The sequence below is a fragment of the Phyllobates terribilis genome, unplaced genomic scaffold (genome assembly GCF_046119375.1).
Source record: "Phyllobates terribilis strain yellow unplaced genomic scaffold, ASM4611937v1 Scaffold_1__5_contigs__length_1240528914, whole genome shotgun sequence".
NCBI classification, from domain to species: domain Eukaryota; kingdom Metazoa; phylum Chordata; class Amphibia; order Anura; family Dendrobatidae; genus Phyllobates; species Phyllobates terribilis.
In genome coordinates this window covers 277,226,156-277,241,001 of record NW_027362761.1, presented here as the reverse complement: position 1 = coordinate 277,241,001, position 14,846 = coordinate 277,226,156, and the positions used below count along the sequence as shown (strand labels likewise).

At 45.8% G+C, this 14,846-nt stretch overlaps 1 protein-coding gene across 3 annotated transcripts in view; it reads right to left on the bottom strand.

Annotated features, from left to right (window-relative positions):
- MYO18B (myosin XVIIIB) overlaps nucleotides 1-14,846 on the bottom strand; it is a 1,187,635-nt gene that overhangs the window by 1,068,065 nt on the left and 104,724 nt on the right. For all 3 annotated transcript variants that reach the window (XM_073672938.1, XM_073672946.1, XM_073672953.1), the window contains 3 exons: nucleotides 4,771-4,947; nucleotides 3,571-3,769; nucleotides 546-688 (listed from right to left, as the gene is read on the bottom strand). In XM_073672938.1, coding sequence (XP_073529039.1) covers nucleotides 546-688; nucleotides 3,571-3,769; nucleotides 4,771-4,947 — 519 coding nt within the window. The remainder of the gene's footprint in view (nucleotides 1-545; nucleotides 689-3,570; nucleotides 3,770-4,770; nucleotides 4,948-14,846) is intronic.

Genomic DNA, 14,846 nt, shown 5'->3' with positions numbered 1-14,846 from the left:
ACAGGGCTATGCTGCTTTAACATACATGTCCCTACATTCAGCTCTATTGTCACACTATTCCACATGCCATCCAGCATATTCAACTCCGCGATTCCATGCTTTTTCAACGTATCATCCAGCATATCCATCTGAACAGTTCAACCAAACCTATGGCTTAGCGAATCCATGTTACCAGGTGAGTCATGTTAGTTTTGAACATAAAGTATACTGTTGCAAATCTTCTAAAAAAAATTGGAGCATGCTCATGTCTTACAGCAACAGACATGGAAAACTGCTCAATTAGTTGGAAACTATCTATCATGCATTCATTTTTTTGCAGTTGCTAATCATTATCATTAATATATTGATGATCATTTTAATTAGTTCCAAATATCCTCTTGTATGCTCCGGTTCATATATCTATTGATGTTGTACAATTCTGACAAAAGTCAAATTAAAGCAAATAGTAACGTAGGGTTCAATACTTTACTGTAAATAGGTCAAATAATAGTGGTCTACAAGTTATTAAGTATTAAAAAGAGAAAATACCTCAGTGGTGCCATTACCTGTAAGTGGCCTGCAGTGACCCGTCCAGCAGAATTGAAGTCCAGAGACATGACCATGGAGAAACGCGTGGAGTTATTACATTCACTAGTGGACACTCCACCAAAGGATTTTAGAATGGTGAACATTGCATGAATCTTCTCCACTGAAAAACATAAAGGTTTTATACAATGCTCAGTATATCAGATCTATATATGTGATAACAGTAATGATCTTCTGTTACTAACGGTTGGGCGGCACTACATAGCATCCATGCCTTTGTGTTGTAGGCTTCAGAACACTGACAAATCAGGATGTATTGGGTTATCCTCAGCTGCAAGATTACCATCTCCAACTGATAATACTAGTAGGGCTGCAGAATACAGACTGTATCCATCAGCTCTCACTTTTGCTTCTGGGAGTAGAAATACTAGAGATTATTTTGCAAGTGGCGCATTCAAATCTCATTACAAATAACTCCTTTCACATGGGCGCTCATGGAGCTTTTGCAGGTGGCCACAACCAGGTTGGTCCAACATACAAAGCAATTTTCATCCTGAATCCCTATCTATTTAATGCCATAATCTAAACTATTTTCTAATACACTTGAATTAAAAATTCACTATCCTTCTCAAACTACTCTATATGCTTTTCTTTTTTTTTTTACTATTTTCTTTTTTGATGACACTTCATTTTAGAATCCCAATGCATGCTGGGATACTCAAACAAAGCGTCATCAGGGGGCAGAGGCTGTGGTCACTGCCGCAACCTCTGCACCCTCCCTGAAATGAAACATCATCAGTGATGCTTATTTCAGGGACAGGACTAGTCCCTGTGAGATGTGCATTGTGCAATGTACACAATGACAGTGCTCTCTCTGTTTCCAGCTCAGATCAGCAGTAACGAAACAGCACCAGAGTGCACTGTTAGTGTGTGTTCTAAGACTACCCAGCATGCAGAGCCAACACTGCCCCTGCAAATGACATCACTTTAGGGGACGGCACTGGTCTCTGGATGCCGGGCTTTCTGACACTAACAGTGCGCTGTGTTTCTAGCTAATTACAGCTGATCTGAGCCGGCAACAGAGAGTGTGCTGTCATTGTGCACTTCGCACAGTGCTCATCATAAAGGGAGTAGCCCAGCCCCTGAAACGAGCATTACTGATTGCGCTTAGTTTCAGTGGCTGCAGCTTCTACCCCCTGATGACGCTTCATTTGAGTATCCCAGCATGTACTGGTATTCGTGAAAGCAGCGTCATCAAAAAAGGAAGTAGTAAAAAAAAGAAAAGCAGTTAGAAAGAGTAGTTAGGGAAGGATAGGGAATTAGGGAATTTTTAATTCATATTAGAAATGATGTCCAAGAAAAATAAAGTTGATCGGCACATCCAAAAAAAATAGATAACATCTTCAAATTTTACTCCATATATCTCAAACAATTAAAATCCAAATGTTGGTGATAGAAAAACACTCTTATGCATTTCTGGCGCTATGTGCACCCTTAGTCATAGACACTTAGTCATTCTCTATGACTAAGGGTGCATATAGTGCCAGAAATGCGTAAGAGTGCTTTTTCTATCACCAACATGTAGATTTTAGATTTTAATTGTTTGGAATAACATTTGAAGAATTTATTTATCTTTTTGGATGTGCCCTTCAATTTATAGGACAGATTTCATCATTAATTGCATGGTGATTGATTTATTCAATATTTTATCTCAGTATATTAGAAATTAGTTTAGATTATGGTATTAAATAGATAGGGATTGAGGATGAAAATTACTTTGTATGTCGGACCACCCCTTTAAGGCTGCATTTAGATTTGTCGACTAAGACAATGAAACTACCGCCGATTGGCTACTTGCTGTCACAGGTTTACCGCCACAGAGTGGGTCCAGAAGACTGTGGTGTCTGATTTAACATTCTCCAGCACTGATTAGAAGCACTTAACCATCATATTAAACAGTGCAGGTTTCTGCTAACAGTTCAGGGGTTAATCTGTTCAGTTCAGAGTCTCTGGAGCTTTCCTGCTTTGATGGTCTCAGCTGTTCAGTGTTGGTCACTCCCCTCTGCTATATATACTCGCTTCTGGCAATTAGGGGTTGGTTAGTGTTACTTTCATAATGCCTGGTTCCGGAGTTGGAGGGGTTTGTTGTTTGAGGAGGCATTTGTAGTGTTGTTCTAAAGGCTGTTGCTTGGTGATTTGTCTGTGTGCATATTCTCATCCTCTCCTATTTGGTTTTTCCTTCCCTTTACTTACCGATGTTCCACTCTGTTGTTTGTGAGTGCATATTTGTATGACTGGTATTTTCATTTATCCCTGTACGTCTTCCCTTGTTAGTTCAGTTTGTGCATTCTTATACATAACTATTCCCCACTTCCCTGGGTGGAGGAGGGGACAGATAAGGGCTGATTTTTGAGCTCAGCAAGGAACATGTCTCTGTCATCTTCATCATTAGAAGTAATCCGGGGAGCAGGGATAGAGCGCCACTAGCTTTATGCATAGGGAAGGAGTCCCTACTAGCCCCGGATATCCAACAACAGTGTCGTAACACTTGCAAGTCGAATGGGGGTTGTTTAACAGCCTGTTTAAACAGACTGACCACATTTCTATTGCACACAAATCATTCTGTGTGCATAGAATGTCATAGTTCTAAGCAGCACAGGTTCTCCTTACACATGACGATGTGCTGTTGAGAATGATCATTTTTAAATCTATTTAAAAATTGTTTCACCTGACGAACTAGCGTTTTGCTTGTTCGTTGGCTGATTGGCGTCAGGTGTAGACAGGCTGATAGAATGACCATTCCTATGAATACAAAAAGACACAGGGAAAATGTAATATTACATGACAGCTACTTTAACTGTAGGCTGCTCAAGTCTGCCAGAGTGGCTACCTGTCCTGAGCTGAAGGCCCCTTTCAGAGACGTCTATGTGCCCTAAATAGAGAACTCTCGTGTAATTCCCTTATATATTAGTATAGGCTCATCAATGGTGAAAATAAAAATATGAATGTAATAAAAACATATGTGAATAGTATTAGTGACCCTACCTGTTACTCTGTTGTCCACGCTCCCAGCAGCATCCACAAGGTATTCCAATGCCATCTGACAGCCAGTTGTTTTGCCTGCACTACTTCTGCCCAAGGGCACAATTGTTTGATCCTGGCGCTGGGTTAGCATGTTCCAATAGGCTTTCTGAGCCACTGCGCAGATGTGAGGTGGCATACCGTCCTTTTTCCCTTTAAAAACCTAGTGGAAAAAAAAGCTAATGTACTTAGTGTGCCTGTGATACACTATGTACTGGGCTGACATTGAGTTGAATGATACCTTTGCAGTTAAGCAATCTGAACTATCCCTTGGCACAGTAACCTGCCGTCGGGGCAGATAGTACAAAGAGAATAATGTAACTATTCATAAACTTTTCAAATAGCCAGCTGTGTGGAATGTGTGTGTTTTCCTGAGCTGACAAACCCTATAATCAAGTCAGAAACCACTAGTAGGATTACAAAATTGCCAATGCTGAATTGTACAAGCTGCTAACAGCAAATATAAATGAATTTACATCTAGACCTCATAGCGCTATGTTGTAGTGTATTCTTCATTTTAAATACATAGATGTGTGCTGCCACCTAGTGTACTCAGAGAAAACTGCATTTGCAGTTGGAATTTTATTTTTCCTATTACAAAGAAAAGCCTCATAAGCATGATAGAACACGTCTGTGACAATGCATCGATGCTGTGCAGCTTCCATGTCCTGCTGTACCGTACTTTATTGGGTACCATGTGTGAAGGTATTCCTCTATACATTCGGTATCCCAATGGGCATGCCACAGTCAGTTTTAGATTTCTAGGTACAAAATCAGAGTCATATGAAGGCACAGTAATTGCAAAACAGAGCTGCAATACAGCCATTTGCATGCATTCATAGACTGCAAGCTTTATAATAACCTGTTATTCTGCAGACCACTACAATAATATATTACACGATTTAATATATTGGATATAGTGCATGCAAAATAATGTCCTCTAGAAGCAAAAGTTTAAAGGCCCACTAAATGTACTGTCAGCAATATCACAAAAAGTTACAAAAGTATATAAAGAGTGGCTGCAATTCAGACATATGTGTGGAAATGTATCTGAGACTCTCACATCTGGAGATATGGAAGATAAACTACTGACCATGGTGGAAAGTATCAGGGAACCCTGTCAGTTACTGCACTGAAGAACAGGCAATAATAAAATTATTCAACCTTTGTAGAAAAGTTTGCGACGGGTCCGTTTGGTTTAAGTACTATCAGGTTTGGTCCGGCATAGGTGTGAATCAGCTGAGACTGGTAGCGCTGCCATAGAGTGTGGATTACACTGGATTCGTTCAGACTGGTAAGCGTAGTCAGATCTTCTGCATAGTCAAATTTGGACGGATTTGTCTATAGAAGGAAGATAAAATATGGAAACGTATAAACAATTACAAAGGTTTCTCAAAACTAAAACTTGTCAAGAGACAAATTTCTTTCTTCAAGTTGGAATGTGCAGTCTATCTATCTATTATCTCATAAATCTGTATATAAACATACATAACACTCTAATAAAATGTATACAGTGCAGTCAGTCTTAGATGTGCCTTGCACAGACATATCATCCTACCTTAGGTCAGAGGGTCCCGCTATTCCATCTGCAACTAATTTTCTTCTAAACTAACAAGGCTGCAGTTTTTACCTTTTTACCTCTGATTGCCATGTCACGTGTAAATTACATTATTGGATACGTAGATCTTTGTGGGAACAGTAGCATAAAGCAATTACATTATTTTCAGCCTGGGTACTATGTCTGCCACTATTGTATTACAGTGTATAAAGAGATCAAGAGCGGTCTATGGAGCGCTGGATTGATCACTGGACAACAGAATTAGGGATAAAAGCATTTAATAAGCTCTCTCCACAACGCGTTTCGATAGCCAAACTATCTTTATCAGGTGGTACAAGGGTATAGATACAAGAAAAACGTTTATAGGCAAAACTTCATGTAGCATCGGCGTCTCTGCCCCCTGCTAGGCAGAGACGCCGTCCCTCTCACCTTCCTGCTCCGGGCGCGGCGTCCTCCAGCACTCCGTCCTTCGCTGCTGCCGGCGCGCGTTCCTTCCCGGGCACTGTGCTTAGGGCGCGCGCGCGCTCCCCCTCTCTTAAAGGGACCGCGCACGCCGTCCTAAGGAGTCCCCGGCCAATTGCCAGAGGACATCCCATATTTAAGGCACCTCCTCCAAACTGGAGGTGCCCGAGCAAAGTTGTTGCAAAGCATACTCACCTCTGCTTCAGCCCTCAGGTCCCGTTGCCAGCCTGACTACCAGTCCTGTCTGCCTGCTTGTCTTCTCTTCAGCCCGACAGTCTGTCTCCTGCATCCGCCAGTCTGTCTATGGGCAAGTCTACCTGCCTGCTACATGCCGTACCTGCTAGCCCGCTCACCTGGGAGCGCTCACCTGCTACCCGCCTGCTAGCCTACCTGGAGGCTCCGCCGTCACTTGCCGTGACCACCTGCCTGCCAGCCAAGAGACTCTTACCCGCTCACCTGGGAGCGCTCACCTGATACCCGCCTGCTAGCCTACCTGGAGGCCCCGCCGTCACTTGCCGTGACCACCTGCCTGCCAGCCAAGAGACTCTTACCCGCTCAGCCGTCACTTGCCGTGACCACCTGCCTGCCAGCCAAGAGACTCTTACCCGCTCAGCCGTCACTTGCCGTGATCACCTGCCTGCCTGCCAAGAGACTCTTACCTGCTCTTCCGTCACTTCCCGTTACCACCCGCCTGCTCACCCAGAGACTGCTACCTACCTGTTGTGTCCACCCGCTACTCCGGTCAGTCCCAGCTATCTGACCCGTGGGAGCCACCTGCACTCTACAAGGTCGTCCCCAGAGTATCATCTGTGTCCCCCCTTGCACCGCGGCACAAAGGTTCCACCACCCGGACCCGTTACAGTTTGCTCGGGCCATGGAACCCGGTGGCACTCAAGCTCCCTCGCTCTCTGACTTATTCCATGAAGTCTCCCGTTAGAGATCCCAACAGGAATCCATCCTGAATCACCTGCGCAATGTCAACTCCCGCCTGGACACACTGACTGCTCCTTCGGGACCTGCCTCCAGTCGCACGACCCACGCCTCGGCAGCGCCGCTGCCCATCAATACCATGGTACCCGGTCCTGGTCCCCGGCTTTCTGCACCGCCCCATTTTGGTGGAGATCCCGCCTTGGCTCGAGGCTTCATTAACCTGTGCACCCTTCACTTTGAACTCTTGGCACATCATTTTACCTCCGACCGGGCCAAAGTGGCCTTCATCATGTCCCATCTCACTGGGGAAGCACTGGCCTGGCTAAATCCCCTGTGGGAGAGAGGGGATCCCCTGGTATCCAACTTGCCGGCTTTCCTCACTGCTTTCCGGAAAGTCTTTGATGAACCGGGATGAAAGGCCTCATCAGCCTCCTCTCTGCTACGTCTCCGCCAAGGGAGTCTCACCGTGGGCCAATATGCCATACGGTTCCGTACCCTCTCTTCTGAGCTTGCCTGGGATAACGAGGCCCTGGTGTCCGTCTTCTGGGAGGGCCTTTCCGGTCGGATTAAAGACGAACTTGCCGGTCGGGACGTTCCAACCACCCTGGATGACTGGGTGACTCTAGCTACCCGGATTGATATCCGGTTCCAGGAACGTACGAAGGAGACCACCCATGAGAGGAGGTTTCCCTGCCTTGCTCCTACTTTCCAGAGACCTGTCTCCTCATCTGTCACTCCCCGGGCGCACTCACCCGAGCCCATGCAGATCGACCAGACCAAGATGGTCAAAACTCGCCAAAGGTCACGCCGAGCCGAGGGGAGCTGTTTCTACTGTGGCAGTAAGGAGCACCTGATCCGTTCCTGCCCGGAGAAGCCGGGAAACTCCAGTGTCTAGGACCTCTCAGAGAGGTCCTCCTAGACAAAAGTAAATCCTCTCCATCTCTAACCTTGTCTGTCTCTATCTCCTGGGGAGAGAATCGGCACTTTGAAATTGCCCACCTGGACTCTGGAGCTGCTGGAAACCTCATCTCCCAGTCTCTGGTAGAGAAATACCGTATTCCCACCAAGCCCCTGGCTGAACCATTGTCTGTTGCCTCCGTGGATGGAAGACTCCTTCCGGTGACCATCCTGCTCGTCACTGAACCCTTAACCTTGCAGGTGGGAATGCTGCACTCTGAGAAAATCTCTTTCCATGTCCTGTCCGGACTCTCTCACTCCCTGTTGCTAGGTCTACCCTGGCTCCAGACACATGAACCCGTATTGAACTGGCGATCCGGTGAAGTACTCCGGTGGGGTCCAGACTGCCATAAGACCTGTCTGGTTCCGGTCCGCCCAGCTCGCCCTCCGCCTACTCCAGCTAATTTACCCGGTCTTCCGGCTCCTTACTGGCCCTATGCGGATGTCTTCGGTAAAAAGGAAGCAGACACGTTGCCACCCCATAGGCCATATGAATGCCCGATCATCCTGGTACCTGGCGCCACTCCACCCCGTGGGCGTATTTATCCGTTGTCAGCGGCTGAAACCCGGGCCATGTCTGAGTACATTGAAGAGAATCTGGCTAAGGGGTTTATCCAAAAATCTACCTCCCCGGCTGGGGCCGGATTCTTCTTTGTCAAAAAGAAAGATGGCTCGCTTCGTCCCTGTATTGATTATAGAGGACTTAATCAGATTATGGTAAAAAACAAATACCCCCTGCCGCTCATCTCCGAGTTGTTTGATCGCCTCAAAGGTGCCAGGATCTTCTCCAAACTAGATCTACGTGGTGCATATAACTTGGTCCGTATCCGTCAAGGAGACGAGTGGAAGACAGCATTCAATACCCGGGACGGTCACTATGAGTACCGTGTGATGCCCTTCGGTCTCTGCAATGCTCCCGCCGTCTTCCAAGAACTGGTCAACGACATCTTCCGTGACCTCCTTTACTCCTGCGTGGTGGTATATCTGGACGATATCTTGGTCTTCTCGCCGGATTTGCCCGCACACCGGAGGGATGTTCGTCAGGTCCTGCTTAGGCTCAGGCAGAACCACCTTTATGCCAAATACGAGAAGTGCCTCTTCGAACAGACCTCCCTTCCATTCTTGGGCTATGTTATCTCCCGGACAGGCCTGCGAATGGATCCCGAGAAGCTCTCTGCTGTCCTAAAGTGGCCCCGTCCAGAGGGGTTGAAGGCGATACAGCGATTTCTGGGCTTCGCCAATTACTATCGTCTCTTCATCCCACACTTCTCGTCTCGGACTGCTCCCATATCTGCGCTCACCCGTAAGGGGGCAAATCCCAAGGTATGGCCGCCCGAAGCCGAGGAAGCCTTTCTTTCCTTAAAGCAAGCCTTCGCCTCTGCCCCAGTCCTGCACCATCCGGACTGCAATAAACAATTCTACCTGGAGGTTGATGCCTCCTCCTCCGGAGCCGGAGCGGTACTCACCCAAAAATCTTCTTCCGGGAGAATGGTAACCTGCGGCTTCTTCTCCAAAATCTTCTCCTCTTCTGAGCGCAACTACTCCATAGGAGACCGCGAATTGCTAGCCGTCAAATTGGCACTGGAGGAGTGGCGCTATCTGCTTGAAGGGGCTCTATACCCGGTGATCATCTACACGGATTACAAAAATCTGGCATATCTCCAAAATGCCCTGAGACTTAATCCGCGTCAGGCCCGATGGTCGTTGTTTTTTGCCCGCTTCGACTTCATCCTACATTTCCGCCCGGCGGACAAGAATGTCAAAGCTGATGCCTTGTCCCGATCCTTACTGTCCTCCGATCAAGAGGAGGAGCCTATGCACATCATCGACCCCTCCAAGGTGATGAATGTGGCCCCCTTGGATCTGACTCGTCTTCCACCCGGAAAAACGTTTGTAGCAGTTCCTGATCGTGAGAAGGTTCTTCACTGGGGTCATTCTTCTAAACTAGCTGGCCATGCTGGCCAAAAGAAGACCTTCCTGCTCATTACCCGGCATTACTAGTGGCCTACCCTGCGTAAGGATGTTGTAGACTTCGTCACGGCCTGTTCTTCTTGTGCCCGCAACAAAGTTCCCAGACATCTACCAGCCGGCCATCTCCTGCCCCTTCCCGTACCTGCTGCTCCATGGCAGCACATAGCAATGGACTTTATCACCGATCTTCCTGTTTCTGCCGGGTGTACGGTCATTTGGGTGGTCGCTGACCGCTTTTCTAAGATGGCCCATGCCTGGTCTCCCATCTGCACCCGAGCTGGCTAAAGACTTTATCCGTCACATCTTCCGTCTCCATGGCCTACCCCTCCACATCGTGTCGGATCGTGGGGTTCAGTTCACCTCACGCTTCTGGAGAGCCACATGTAAGCTGCTAGATGCCACCCTGGATTTCTCCTCCTCTTACCACCCACAGTCCAATGGTCAAGTGGAGCGGATCAATCAGATTCTTACTAGCTACCTCCGGCACTTCGTTAATGCCCACCATTCCGATTGGGTGGATCTCCTACCATGGGCCGAGTTCTCTTACAATAACCATGAGAGCGAATCCTCTTCCAAATCCCCGTTCTTTATAGTCTGTGGCCAACATCCCCGGATTCCGGTTCCCGTCTCCCCTTCTGTGGACAACCCTGCCGCGGAGACTCTTGTCAGCGAATTTTCTACCATTTGGGAGAGTACTAGGTCCGCTCTTCTTCAGTCCTCCGAGCGGATGAAGAGATATGCTGATAAGAGACGTCTGGATCCGCCTCAATTCCGTCCAGGAGACAAGGTTTGGCTCTCCTCCTAACATGTGCGGCTCAAAGTACCCTCCTACAAGTTGGGCCCTCGATTCATCGGACCCTTCGAAGTCCTCAGGCAAATTAACCCTGTAGCCTACAAATTAAAACTCCCGGCCACCCTATGCATTCCCAACTCTTTCCACGTATCCCTCCTCAAACCTGTTGGCCTTAACATTTTTTCCAACAATCCAGGTACTCCTCCTGCTCCGGTTTCTGCTGAGGACGTCTTTGAGGTAGAGAGTATTCTGGCCACCAAGAGGGTAAGAGGGAGAACTTTTTTTCTGGTGGATTGGAAGGGGTTTGGTCCTGAGGAAAGAACTTGGGAACCCAGGGAGAACATCAACGCCCCACTTCTCCTTGAGAAATTTCTCTCTGGCCTAAAAAAGGGGGGGCCTAAAGGGGGGTACTGTAGCATCGGCGTCTCTGCCCCCTGCTAGGCAGAGACGCCGTCCCTCTCACATTCCTGCTCCGGGCGCGGTGTCCTCCAGCGCTCCTAAGGAGTCCCCGACCAATTGCCGGAGGACCTCCCATATTTAAGGCACCTCCTCCAAACTGGAGGTGCCCGAGCAAAGTGGTTGCAAAGCATACTCACCTCTGCTTCAGCCCTCAGGTCCCGTTGCCAGCCTGACTACCAGTCCTGTCTGCCTGCTTGTCTTCTCTTCAGCCCGACAGTCTGTCTCCTGCATCCGCCAGTCTGTCTATGGGCAAGTCCACCTGCGGAACAGGAAGCATCTGCCAGTTACCTGCCTGCTACCTGCCGTACCTGCTAGCCCGCTCACCTGGGAGCGCTCACCTGCTACCCGCCTGCTAGCATACCTGGAGGCTCCACCGTCACTTGCCGTGACCACCTGCCTGCCAGCCAAGAGACTATTACCCGCTCACCTGGGAACGCTCACCTGCTACCCGCCTGCTAGCCTACCTGGAGGCCCCGCCGTCACTTGCCGTGACCACCTGCCTGCCAGCCAAGAGACTCTTACCCGCTCAGCCGTCACTTGCCATGACCACCTGCCTGCCAGCCAAGAGACTCTTACCCGCTCAGCCGTCACTTGCCGTGATCACCTGCCTGCCTGCCAAGAGACTCTTACCTGCTCTTCCGTCACTTCCCGTGACCACCCGCCTGCTCACCCAGAGACTGCTACCTACCTGTTGTGTCCACCCGCTACTCCGGTCAGTCCCAGCTATCTGACCCGTGGGAGCCACCTGCACTCTACAAGGTCATCCCCAGAGTATCATCTGGGTCCCCCCTTGCACCGCGGCACAGAGGTTCCACCACCCGGACCCGTTACAGTTCACAATGATTGGTTGACATACTAATTAGTTTCACAACGATTGGTTCACAGGCTAATTTGTTAATCATGGGTTCAAAAGAACCCTTCATGTGCCAGTATACATGTACTTCTAATGGTCGCACATGGACAACAATCACATGAGTTCAAAAATCAAAAACACATTAGATAAGTTGTGGAATATAGCAATACATATTTGATGAAAAATATTGAAAAATACAATATTAGTATAAAAACACAAAAATAAAATGTTATGTATTGTGACGTATTACAGATGTAAGAATGATGATAATAAAAAGGGAAAATGGCGGCTAAAATTTTGGTTGTCCCTAAGTGAAGTGACAGCTCGTCTCTCACCGGGACTCAAATTATCCCTAATTTTCAAATGCTCAAAGGACCGAATATCTTTTAGGATGCGTTGTTGAAATGTTTCAATATGGGAGCCTTTATGATGTAACGGGTAAAATTTACTCGGATGTCCATGTACATCTATATGTACAGGTTCAACCTCTGAATTATTTATAAGGGGAGGGTTTTGTGAGGGTAAAGATTTTACCCTATAAGATTCCCTATAATGAGGCAGATGTAGACATTATTAATGTTGTTTGGCCTATGATCCAGGGGTAACCATCTTTTAAAGCGTGCATAAATGCGTAGGTGGCCACAGTTTTGTGCCCCATTAAACAGAGGCCAGACAGAGTCCAGAGTAACTCTGCTGCCTCATTATAGTGAATAGATCCCTCGGGGATCCATTCCCCCGAGAGAATGGATCCCCTGTCATTAATCACATCATTAAGAGATTTAGATAGAAACCCCGATGTAAGTGCTCAGCATAGAGCACAGGATAAATGTGATCCAAAATGTTATGTAAAACGTTCCCAATAAAAGCTTCAACAAATGTTACCAATAAAAGCTTTTTACAAAAAAGCCCCCACTCAGGTCCATTATCCGTCAATGGAAATATAGGGGCTTCCACGTTACTGATAGCACAATGGCACTGGAAAAGTGTTATGGCTCCTCCCAAATCCAAATGCCCCACAGTGTGCCTAAACCACATTTAGCGTCGACTTGTTTGCCATTTCTGTAGCCCACTTAATTTACGGGGTGCGTGTCTATAGAAGTTGGGCACAATGTATGTGCACTGCAATATATGGGCACTACAATGTATTGGGCACTACAACATACGGGGCACTGCAATGTATGGGCACTACAATGGCAGATTTGTAATTTTCACTCAGCAACATCCACTGGTGCTTGTTTCTGAAAACACCCATGAGATAAAAATCATCACTATACCTTTAGTTAAATTCCCAGAGGGGTGTAATATCGAAAATTAAGTCACTTGATGGGGATTCTGTTCTCCTGGCTCTACGATAATTTGTTCTTCAAGAGTCAAAGAGCACTCGGTCACTCCTGGGTCTCGCTGTGTGGCTAAGCAGTACTGTAAAGGCACATATAAGGTATTGCCACATTCATCAGAAATTGTGGGACAAATTTTGGTGCCATTTTTGCCCATTTTTCTTTGTGAAAATGTAAAGTCTGGGGCTAAAACAACATTTTTGTGATAAAAATGTAATTATTTTTTCTTCACTGCCCAATGATCACTGCACCCTTAGATGAATTCATGGAGACATGTAGTTTGTAAAATGGGGTCACTTATTGAGGGGTTCTCCCGTTCCATTACCTCAGGTGCCCTGTGACGTGGCACCTTCAAACCATTCCAGTTAAATCTCAACTTCAATATGGCGCTACGTATGCAAATCCAAACACAATGGAAGCAAAAAAAAAACAAATCATAATAATAATCTTCAGAGCAACCATAAATACATGGAAGAAGTCAGTGGACTCTGAAACGCGTTGACAATAAACCTACAATTCTATTACCAATATTTGTGTTGTATTCTGGAGAACGCAGAAATACTTCCTATCCTGCTATTTAAATCAACTGTTTTCTTGGAAGCTGCTGTATCTGGTATTCAGGCTCTATAAGTGTTGTGTCTCACACAACCATGCAAGGTGAATGGTTCTACTTATCAATACCCTTTAACGTGTAAAAGACACTATTGCGCTCTTGTATTTCTTTATAATAATCTTTATTTATTTATAATAATCTTTATTGAAATATATTAAAAACAGTAAAATAAAAACAAAATAAGAAAAAAATGGGAGTGTGGAACAAAGAACCCCACTCACCCAAAGGCCAACTCAATGATAAAGGATGCAAATGCATGCAAAACTCCAGAACATATAGATAGACCACAATTTGCAGCAAGCTGCTGTGTATAATAATGCCAAAATGTGAAGACAATATTGAAGGATATATTCTAAAAAAATCACAGGTTAGAATAAAAAATCAAGTGATAATGTCACAATGCAATAGATAGCAACCATATTGTAAGCCAAGGGACAAAGACTTTGTATATTGCAAAAGAGAACATGGAATAAGTACCAATGATGAAAGGGGAGTTGGAACATCCTGGGGGGTGAGATACAAACCCCAACACGTGTTTCACGTTAACTTCTTCTGGCGGTGTCTTTTTTTTTTTACACCCCTTGAATAAGCAAATGCGACTTTGAAGTCCTACCCCCATTTATTGGATTTGTATACAAGAGATTTCGGTGATAAATCTGGGGGCTTCACACCCACTTTTGCATGAAAAGTGCTGCTTTTATTTTTCTATCTATCTATTTATATCTATCAGTCAGTCTAGTAAACTACAAATGTTCTTATCGATCTGTGTCTGTTTGTCTAGTAAACTACAAATGTTCTAACCGTTTGTAAGGTTCTGAATGGTTACAAAAACAGTCACACTGTAGTGTAGTTTAATATTTATAGATCTAAAATTAGCTATAAAACCACATGCAATGGTATTTTATCACTATTTAGAATTCAAACAATAGATTCCTAAGGCTTTGTTCATACCAAGTTTTATTACCTCAATTTAATGTATACTCCAGGAAACATTTCTGATGTACTTGCTATATATGGTAAATGGAAGTCTGTGATGGATAACAATGACATCTGTCACCCATAGATTAATATGGGATCCATTTAATGGACATGTCCTGACCTTTTCATGAAAGATTCGTTTAACTGATGCCATTAAAGCCTATGGGTGACAGATAACATTGTTAGGCATCTGTTTAATGGATCTATCGCCCATACGCTATAATAGCATGTGTTTAACAGATCTGTCATTTCATATTTCATATTTTTAAGGTTGAAAGAAGACACGATTCCACCAAGTTCAACCTGTAATGTAATGTGGACAGCTATTT